The sequence below is a fragment of the Diachasma alloeum genome, unplaced genomic scaffold, assembly GCF_001412515.2.
Source record: "Diachasma alloeum isolate Michigan unplaced genomic scaffold, Dall2.0 Dall_scaffold_00513, whole genome shotgun sequence".
NCBI classification, from domain to species: Eukaryota; Metazoa; Arthropoda; class Insecta; order Hymenoptera; family Braconidae; genus Diachasma; species Diachasma alloeum.
The window spans coordinates 158,429-169,784 of NW_021680645.1; the positions used below are offsets into that span (position 1 = coordinate 158,429).

The 11,356-nt window shown below is 34.3% G+C and overlaps 1 protein-coding gene across 4 annotated transcripts in view; it reads left to right on the top strand.

Moving 5' to 3' along the window:
- Nucleotides 1–2,494, top strand: part of LOC107042732 (glutamine--fructose-6-phosphate aminotransferase [isomerizing] 2) — a 38,529-nt gene extending 36,035 nt beyond the window's left edge. For all 4 annotated transcript variants that reach the window (XM_015263899.1, XM_015263900.1, XM_015263901.1 and 1 more), the window contains one exon: nucleotides 924–2,494. In XM_015263899.1, the coding sequence (XP_015119385.1) occupies nucleotides 924–1,169 (246 nt within the window). In that variant the 3' untranslated portion in view covers nucleotides 1,170–2,494. The remainder of the gene's footprint in view (nucleotides 1–923) is intronic.
- The last annotated feature ends 8,862 nt before the right edge of the window (nucleotides 2,495–11,356 follow it).

Sequence of the window (11,356 nt, forward strand, 5' to 3'; positions counted from 1 at the left end):
TAATAAAAAAATATTTAATAAAACAAAATTTTTTTGCTTGAATTGCGTCTAATAGTCATTTTACGACTGTTTCATTTTGCCCCATTCTCCCCTAGACTTTAAAACTCTAGTCGTAAAGAATTTTCATAAAAACAATTTCCTGAGGTTTCTGCGCTGCTTTAACTCATTTAGAACTTTCAATATTCTCTTCTTCGGGGTAAAAAATGCATTGGACGATAAGTTGATTAAATAATCGATCAGTTAAATAGTCAAACTCGAGATAATTCAATATTTAAAAAGATATTCAGGCCCGGGTGGATTATCTTTCGAATGTTACCTCGATTGTTTTTCCATCTTCATAATGTAAAATATATCAAAATTTCAATGTTTTACGTCACGCAGGAGTCTCTAAAAATTATGATTGTTCAATCGAAAAAAGCAGAAAAAAAACTGAACATTTTCAAAGAGCGTTTTTAGTAAAGATTAAGAAATAAGTCCGATAGAGAAAATAGTGAATGGATAATTTATCATGGTAACTACTGGTCTAACAGCCATAGACTACTGTTACAAATGATGACCTAACAGCCATTAGATACATCAAATTATTAATTTACAATTTCTTTTTTTTTTGACCCATTGGGTTTATTTCCCAATATTATGTAAAAACACTCTTGGAAAATTTTCAGCATTTTTTTCAACGTTTCTTTTTATTGTACAATCATATTTTTTGGAGACTTCAGTGCTATATAAAACTGAATAACAATTGGAGATCATTTCAGACTATCAAAATAAAAAAAACAATCAAGAACACGTTCGAAAGATAATCCACCCAGGCCTTAGAAGAGAAAAAATGAAAAAATCATTTTGAAAATGAAAATTTATCCTTGAATGAACTCATGGGGATTGGTTTTTCGAATTGTAACAATTCAATAATTCATTTATAGAAATGCATGAACGCTCTTCAACAAGTAACAGCACGTGACGGAAAACCGATAATAATCTGCGAAGTAGGTGATAACGAAACAAAAGCCCTGGCATCGAGTATCCTGGAGGTGCCAAAGACTGTCGATTGTCTCCAAGGCATTCTAACTGTCATCCCAATGCAATTATTATCATTCCACATCGCTGTGCTCCGTGGCTGCAACGTCGATTGCCCCAGGAACCTCGCTAAGTCCGTAACAGTCGAGTAAAACCCCTCAACAATTCAATTTTCTATTTTTCGAGAGAAATTGGCGTGTCACACAACACAAAACATCGACTCTAGAATTATTGAAATGACGATTGGGGCCGATAATCCTGAGAGATTGCTATTTTTTTATGTTATGATCCAATCTAGAGGTAAGATACTGCTGACAAAATGTGAAATATTGAATTTCTTCACTGATGACGAAGTTGATGAGGATGAAACAGCGGTGGATGGACATGAATAACAAATTCACAATGAGTTTTCTGAAAATATCTTGTGAAATAGTGAGTTTAGGGGGAATAGCGTCAAAATTTTTTTTGAAGGGCATGAAATTCTCTGCAAAAAATGTTTTATGACATTTTTTCATATCACTACTCATTACCGAGATAATCAAACAATTAATATCATATGAACAAAAGGAAAAGACAAATAACTAAATTAGCGCGGACTATTTCATGAATACCTCCTAAAATATTCAATTTTGAGCGAAATATCATACGACATTTTTTGAAGAGGATGAAGATCTCTGCAAAAGACGTTACCTAACATTTTTTCGTAGCATCACTCATTACCGAGATAATTCAGCTATTAACACGACGAGAACAAAAAAAAGATCAAAGAAAATAGTACAGACTATTTGGTAACTATCTTTTGAACTATCAGATTTAGAACAAAATGTCATAAAACATTATTTGAAAAGTATGAAATTCTCCACAAAAAGTTCTATGGACATTTTTTTCTAAGCCCCTTGCCTCCAAAGATATTCGCAAAAAACTAAGTGAATGACTCGTCTCCTTTCACCATTCAATCACTGGATTACATTCTTATATTTTTGTTTTTGCTTTTTAGTTTCATTACTAAGTCTGTTGCATTTTTTCGAACGATTACTAAAAAATAATGAAGAGAAAGAGAATGAAGAGACGAATTCTTTCTCGAAAATATTTCGAATTGCATTTATCAGGTTTAACCTACTGTATTATTGTTACTGCTCTGCATGATTAATTGTGATTTTAATTGTAAATCGGTTCCACTAGGCTTAGGTTAATCGTACGACGAGACATAGCACGTATTGTTTTTAATCATAAATCGTTAGGATTAAGGGTTGTTGACGATATTTTAACGTGAGAAATTTTTATTTGAGATTTGAAATTATTTTTGTAATATAGCGGTGTATATGATGGAATCGTCAAGTTGAAGTTGAATCAAATGTTAATAGTCAGGACGTTTATAAAATCAAATAACGAATTGCAATAGGATTTTTAGAGTGTGATGTTCGGAATGAATAGGAGTTTATATGATTATGGTCAATAAATTTATATGATGCTGAAAGTGGGAGTTTTTTTATTGATTCAACCTTTCGAAAATTGAGGAAGTGACAATCATTCTGTGTGAATTCGAGTTCATCTAGGATTTTTTGGAATTCCTTCTCTGAATTTATTTGTTTTTTATTATCGAATTTTTCCATTCAATTACGTCATCGGTTTTTCTCCAGTGATATGCTTTTTTACTTTTGCAGTTGAACATCAGAGTTTTCATTTGAGCCCCATTTGAGCCCAACTTTCCGGACATTTTACAATGATTTTATTTTTTTCGTCACTCTATTATGTATGTGGAAATCAAAATTCAAGTCAATTCATTGAAAATTCTTCGGTATTTGGATTCCTCGTGTGAATTTGTTGTTTTTTGTAATAGGATTTTTTTATTCGATAACGTGAAAAGAGATTGAAGGTATTTCTAAATGTTTAGGTTCAGTGAAATTACATTCAGCAGAAGAATTATTTGTTCAGAGTGGCTTGTGATAGCGCACTTAGTAAGGCTATTGCACTTGTAATTTGAATGTTGCGAGTTCAAATCCTGCCTGAGATTGCCATTGCTCAATTTTGATTTCTTCTTCCCTCTTCATTTTTCTTGGAAAATTTTTCCTCTCGATGAATCGCGAGATTCATTTATTCAATAAAAATCAGTGATAGGCATATCAACCAATTATAATTACCGTTAAATTGTGAAGCTATCAATGTTTAATATAAATCTTAAAATTTTTAATATTAAAGCAACGATTAATTTGTACCTCTAAATTTCGAAATATTTTATCAACCAATAATTTAGGTAGGAAGATCGACGGTTATTTGGATAATTGAAAATCAAGTGCCTAAAATTAGAATTAGCTTGGTAACCAAAAAAAATTCCATTTTAGTATTATCAAATATTTTATTCACCATCAGTCGAAAAATGTAGCTAATAAATTCTATAATATTTTAGATAATCCTTTTTAATATTGCCAAAATCTAATATTATTGCCTATCCCTGATAAAAATTACGCATCTTTTCCGTAATGCCGGAGCGAAATGCGGTTGTAGGAAATTTTACGGAACTGAATTTTCTTGAACTTGAATTTTCTGAGTCGATTTCGTAATCGGTGAGTGAATTGTGACTTCCGTCATTTTTACTGAGCATTTCTCTCCGTGCCCTAGTAGGCTAACCACAGAAAAGTGAATTGCACTAATTAACCCTTGAGTGGTCGCATCGTGAGGGAATCCCCGCTAAACCATCCGCAACCTACAGGGCGCCACTGTAGAGCGAATGAGATGCTAGAAAAGCACGACAACTGAAGGGTTAATGAAAAAGTTTTAAAGTTGATGAAATAAAAATGATCTAGTAATAAATGTAATTTTGAAGAATGTAGATAGAAAATTTGATCTGGGATTTATCGGGTATTTTCCGGCATCCTTCGTGTGAATTAATGTTTTTTTTATAATTCGATTTTTTTTATTTGCGTCAAAGGAAACTGGAGGTATTTATAGATATTTAGATTCATTTCGATCAAATTCTGTAGAAGAATTATTTGTTTCGAGTGACTTATGATGGCGCAATTAGTAAGAGTATTACACTCGTAATCTGAATGTTGTGAGTTCAAATCCTGCCTGGGATTATCATTGCTCAATCTGGAGTTCTTCCTTTTCCATAGCAAGGAATGGTCACTTTTTTGTTGGAAAATTTCTCCTCTCGATGAATCGCTAGTCGACTGAATACAGAAATGTGAATTTCATTACTTAACCCTTAAGTGGTCGCATCGTGAGGAAATCCCCGCTAAAACATACACAACCTATAGGGCGCCACTGTAGAGCGAATGAAATGTTAAAAAAGCGCGACCACTGAAGGATTAATGAATAATTTCTAGAGTTGATGCAATAAGAATGATCTAGATACAAGTACGTACTTCTCAAAAAACTTAATTTTTTTCAGAGTACTCTCATGTGTTGTTGACACGGAGAGAAATGTTCAGTAAAAATTACGGAACTCACAGTTCGCTTACCGATTATTATTTGTATTGGATTATTATTTGTATTATATTATTATTTGTATTATTACCGAAATTATTTGTTAATCAATTTTTTGAATCAAATTAGAAATGCATTCACGAAATCTCAATTTTTTACATTTTTTTTTAATATCGCAGAAACTATGTAGTACAAAATTTGACAAAAAATTCACCGTATTCAGAATTTATCAATCTATCACGCATTAGTTTTTTAAGAACATCGTAAGAACCGTTTTCTCATAAGGTGGAAAAATGGAATTCGGGGGGGCCCATAACCCCCGTTGGGCCTATGCCTCGCGTGTCATCAGCCCGCATTTCATTATTTATTATCTCCTAAGCTGTGTGGTACAGCTAGTTAGCAATTTTTTCGATACGATTTTTGAATACGTGCGCATACAGCTAATGCCAAATGGTGTCGATTGTGCCAACCACGCGCAGTGTGTCTCTCTGTTCGTGTGACTCCTAACCTGGTAGAATTCGTGGTTCGTTTCATTAAGTATATTGTCCCGCCGATTGGGGAGAAAAACTAACTTTCTATGACGATTTCCCGAAAATGAAATGGTCAATCAATTTAATTTTTTTCAGTAGATTGATTGACACTATTTCTACACTGTTTTTTTTCAACGAAAAATGTCGACTAGTTTTTTTTTTTAATTGAAAACGATGATACTGCATTTAACAGCGTGTCAAATTCAAAAACATGTATCTCCAGTTTGAGATGCATCGATCAATGCGTCGAATCAACGCGTCGATTCTAAAACAAATAATTCCCCTTCGCCACAATTACCTCTTCATGTCGTTGTATTTTTCACCGTCAACTTCAATAATAATTTTGATTAAAAAATTTATGAAAATTCTCAATGAAGATTTAATGAAAATTCCAGTTGAAAGACCTCAATGTTACTTGATACTAAGAAACCTGCTATAGCGAATATCATTCTGAAGATGCCCACACAGACACCATTTCTACACTGTTTTTTTTTAACGAAAAATGTCGAGTATTTTTTTTTAGAATTGAAAACGGTGATACTGCATTTAACAGCGTGTAAAATTCAAAAACATGTATCTCAAGTGTGAGATGGTCAATTGCAATTATAATGAGCTTATTTTACAGCTAATTCTTAGAGCTATCTATGATAAAAATTGAAAAAAAAATATGTCGAACAAAAAGTTACACGACAACAACCTTAAGAAAAATCTGTTTTCTAGGGATATACCTTAAATAGTTAATTTTCAAGTGTGGCGGGTATATTCCTCCATTCTATTTCTCATATTAAAAATTACTGTTCCCCCAGAAAAAAATTATTTCATATTCTTTCCGTAGACCAATGGAATTGGTGCAGATAAAGAAAAAGACTAATAATGTAACGGTCACATGCTTTCTGTCGGATAGGCTCGATCTTTTGGGCTCTTGCCCCTACCAGAGTTAGAGGATACAGCCACGAGAATTCAACGAAGAATGAATTGTATTTTCCGATTCGATTACACCAGGATTAGAAGAATTAATTGTATTTCCCGATTCGATTACGTAAAAGGAGATTGAATGACTTTATGAACGATGAGGTGCATTCGGATGTTATTAAGGAAAACAATTATTTGTTCAGAGGGATTTGTGATAGCTTAATTGGTAAGAGTATCACATTCGTAATCTGAACGTTTGAGTTCAAATCCCACCTAGGGTACAATATTGAAGCTCCGTTTGTCATTAGGTTTTCACTTTTTTCTTTGGAAGTTTTCCCTTTGGACGAATGAATCATTGGCCTCATACGCCCAAAAAATGGTCCCTTTGAATTAAATAAACTTTATTGAAATCCAATTTATTTAATTTATTTGAATTAAATAAATCTTTTGTTTGATGCCAACAGAAGATGTATTTGATTCAAATGAAGTTTATTCAATTCAAATAAGCCATTTTCCTGGGTGTATTCATAGAAATTATGGGACATCTAAAACTCGGCTTTCGTCGATTAACTCAACTTTTCGAAAATAGACGAGGAGAAAATGATAGAGTAATGGATTCGTTTTTGAAGAATATGAGTCGTTAGTTTTACGTGATATTTTATCAGGATTTTGAAAATTTCTTCATGTGAATTCATCTGTTTTTGCTTCCGCATGGAAGCCTTATTTCTGACCGATTTTCCGATGTTATAATTTTGATTGCAAATGGTTTGGAATGTTATGAAACGCGCAGAATTTATGTTTTTAGGGTCATGTCGTATGTATGGGTTTTTGGTGATTAATTTTTAGACAATTCAACTGACATATAACAATTTGTTTAAATTTCGTTTTTCTTCAATATCTCAGAAACGACTCCACCGATTTCGAATTTTTTTCTTAAATACTCGTCTCGATGACCTCTACGTAGGTCAATCAGAATATGTAGACTCTTTAATACACAGTTCGGAGATTTTGCCGTTTTTCTGTTTTTCATGAAAAATCTTGTATGCACGATAATTCGAGAAAATAAGGAGGTAGCAAATTGAAATTTGGTATGATTATAGCTCTCACAATACTGGAGGCTGATATTTTGGATAGGCGCAACCGGCGGAGCAGCTTCGGAGATATTTAACCTTTTGTATAAATCTTTTTCATTAAAAGGATGAAAAGGAGGAATTTACCTGTGGACACCCGGTAGCCCAAGGATAGGGAATTGCTACGGATCCATTCGGAAGCTTGCTACAGTGGACTCTCCTTTATCCGCCGACTCCGTAATCTGCGCTCACTCCCCTCGAGGCCTGTTGCCCCTCAAAAATCTTCCACCACTCCATATCTAGCGTGCATCCTTCTCTTTGACGTCATGCGCTATGAAATGCGCAGTTGGTCACAAATGTAAACCACTGCCACGATTCCCCCCACTATTCCCAACCCTTTCCCTCTTCTAATGCTGCTGTAAACTGGACGAGTGGGGATGTTCCTTTACCTGCGTTTCACATGAAATGACGTCACGACCGAGTCCCGAGGCCTGCGGATAAACGAGAGTGCACTGTACCAATGAAATTGGTAGAAGGAAAAAAAAGAAAAAGACTAATGGCGCGGAAAGTAACGGTCACATACACTACAAAAACCAGGTGTCTGACAGCTATCTGAATTTAAGATGTCAGATGGTAAAAAACGTCTGAATCTTTAAAAGTGTCTGAAAATCTGCCTAATGTCTGAAAATTTCAACCACCGTTTCTGTCTGAAAATGATGGTAGACATTTTTTGTACCTGAAAAATTTCAGGTATTTATTTTCAGATATTTTCTGGGTCTGAAATTCAGTTATTTATGAGCGATTCAAACATTTCACTATTGAGATATCTCACCTGATTCAGACGGCAAAGTCCATTCAAACATTAATTTTTAAGATATTTCTCATATCTGAAAAGTTACTCATCTAGTTACTGCAAAAACTAGGTGTCTGACAACCGTCTGAATTTAAGATGGCAGATGGCAAAAAACGTCTGAATCTTTAAAAGTGTCTGAAAATCTAACTGATGTCTGAAAATTTCAAGCACCGCTTGTGTCTGAAACTGATGTCTGTATCTTAATTTCAGACATTTTGGTGTCTGAAATTGAAATGCCTCCATTGATTCAGACTCATTTTAATGTCTCAAAAGTGTCTACAAAATCGTCCCAAAAGTGTTTGAAAAGTGTCTACAAAAGTGCCTGAAATTCAGCCATTAGTTTTCGCAGTGTACCTACTGTCGGATAGGCTCAAACCCCTGTTTGTTCATCACTGAATTTTTCTATCTGATTATTTAAAAGGCACTTGGAGAATGTGAGATTATTGGGTTCATTCACATGTCATGAAGAAAAATAATCTATTTGAATTGATTTGTGGTAGAGCAATTGGTAAGAGTGTGACACTAGTAATCTTAAGGTTGTGAGTTCAAATCCATCTTGAGGTTAAACTTCCCAGTTAGAAGTCGAATCCTCCAGATGACTTTTGACCTTCAAGCTGTTCATAATTTTTAATTTAAAAATTGTTACCCTTGATAAATTAACGATAACAACCGAAATACCCCGTACGTCCGAAGTTTCGCCCTTTTCTACTTAACATGTAGCTTTTATTCACGAGAAGTCAGTAGAAACAGACGTTCAACGCGTCGATTCTAAAAAAAATAATTCCCCTTCTCCACAATTACCTCTTCATGTCGTTCTATTTTTCACCGTCAACTTCAATAATAATTTTGATTAAAAATTTATGAAAATTCTCAATGATGATTTAATGAAAATCCCAGTTGAAAGTCCTCAATGTTACTTGATCCTAAGAAACCGGTTATAGCGAATATCATTCTGAAGATGCCCACACGGAAAAATTTATATTTTGAAGAATATAAAAAAAAATCTTAAATTGGCCCAATTTGTACAAAAAAATATATAAAATATATGGTTTATATATTTTTTATATATTTTTTGATGGGGGTATAAATACGCCATTCAAACGATCACTTTTTCCCATTGTATTGCCAATTTATCATGAATATTCCTTCGTCATCTACAAAGAAGTAAAAATTTCCCTCTAAAAACATTTTTTCCACATTAATAGACCCTCACTTCACCGTTTCCTACTTCCTATTATCATCATTACTCAAAACAAGTCGGGAATTACGTGGTTGGCTTCCGGATGGATGCCGCGTTGANCACATCGGAGCTCAGAATCGGAGCTCATAGCCCTGAAGATGCAGACTGCAATGTTTGCGAAACGTCGGCGCAATGCTGAAACTCAACGCGGCATCCATCCGGAAGCCAACCACGTCATTAATAATGGCCGCGAAAGCCTCAAAACTAAGAAGTCGGGAATTACTTTTGTTTTGCATATAGTGTAGTTATTTTTGCTAATAAATTAGCAATATTCTTCCGAATAGTCACATCATTTCCTTCTATCATGTACAATTCATTGTTTATTTCATGTTATTAATTTGAATAAGATTTCTTTTCAACTAATTTTGTCAGATTTTCAACTTAGTTGAATGTTATCATCAAATAGAACCGTAAAAAAGACAATCGGTTGTAGAAAAATTTTATTTATACATACTTGAATGAATTTGAAACATCACATTTGAAGAAATTATCAGAAAGCTCACTTTCAGGGAAATTCATTNCATAGAGGAAAAGTGGCCAGATGCGCAAAGTGCCTTCCAGCAGAAGATTACTTGAAAAAAAAAATGAATAAGAAATTTAAAAAAAAGCGTGTTACCGAGATGTTCTGACAGATGTTGTTTGATTGTTGATTTATTCGTTAATATTGTTAAGTATTTGTTCCTTGCTTCCCTCTCAACGGTTGTTATGTACGATCGTCTTTTCTTCGAAGTTTTTTTTTTTTTTTTTCATTATGTACAAACCCTTCTCGGGTTATTTACAAAAACTGTGCGGCTATTTTAAATTCTAATTCCAATTTTCTTAACAAATTCATGTATCATTTCTAATGGTTTTAAATTCTTGGATACCAGGAATGCATTTATGGTAAATGGTCTCGGGCATCGTAATTCAACCAATTTGTTAATCATTTGTTCCATTTCTTTTAGTTATCGTGGGACAACCGATTTTCGACAAAATTCGACAATAAAAAAAAAAAACTAATCGATGAATTCAATTTTAATTAATGGCGATTGATAGCGCTCAACAATATCTACATTTGAAATGAACAAGATTCAATTCCACTCAGACATTAGCGAACAATTGAAGAAAAACTTTGTTGCATACGTACACACCCATACGGAAAATTTATATTTTGAAAAATATATGAAAAAATATCTTAAATTGACCTAATTTGTATTTTTAAAAATATGTAAAATATATGTTTTATATATATTTTTTATATATTCTTTATAAATTTGAAAAGTATATGGCATTGGCCCATATTATATAATTTTTAATGGGGCACATACACACACGTACGGACGAGGTTTAAAAATCGCATTTTCGGACTCTTTGGATCATACTGGGTCGATATAAAACAAAAAATTCCAAACTTAAATTTGAACGATTATACAACTTCCATTCGGCAACAAAATTAATGGAATATGGGTGCAAGTGAATAAATAAATGCGGCAAAACAAATGGGGTACTTTATTAAAATATTTTTATTTGCACCAGGAAGGCAGGTCTGTACTAGAGGACCGCTATCCTAAGACTGAAAGCAATAGCCAAGTGAAAACTCTCACTGAGAAAACGACAAGCAAAAGTAATAAAATTTTACGACTCAATGGGACAGTCCTTCAAATTTCAGGATGTGTTTAGGATTAAACCGCTCTGCAGTGTCTGCAGAGCACAACGCATCGTACATTAGTCCCTTTCTAGGACTGTTTTCCCAGTCTGTCATAAATCTTTGTCGAGTAGTTTTTGTACAATAATAAAAGAGCTGTGCTCGAATATTCCACCAAAAATAATTCAAATTCAACTTATTTTACTTGAAATTTCTGTGTCATAATTCAAACGAATGAAAATATATTCCTCAGCATTCCTATTTGTCAACTAACGACCCTCCCCTAACCCCGCGTTTCGGAATCTAAATCCCCCAATATCTCAATCCCCCATTCCTCAATCCATCACAAATTCCCAATGATCAATCAACCAAACCTTCAATCGAAAAAAAATCCCTCACCAGCACCAAAATTTCATGTTTCCCGGGTCGCCTCCCCCCTCCAACCCCCTGCAGGGTGGATCGATGGGGGTCAGTAGATTCCCCAGTGGCGCAAGTAGTTATAGTCAGTATATCGGTCGCCACACCTCGTGCGCATGCGCCCCTCTCCCCTCACCAGATCAGGGTGGTTGCGCGCCAGCCACCCACCCCCCACCCAACAGAGAGAGACACCCGACATCTCCATGCGCCCCGATGTCACCAAGTGAGACAAGACAAGTCCGAAGTCGTGGTGGATCGAACCGACAG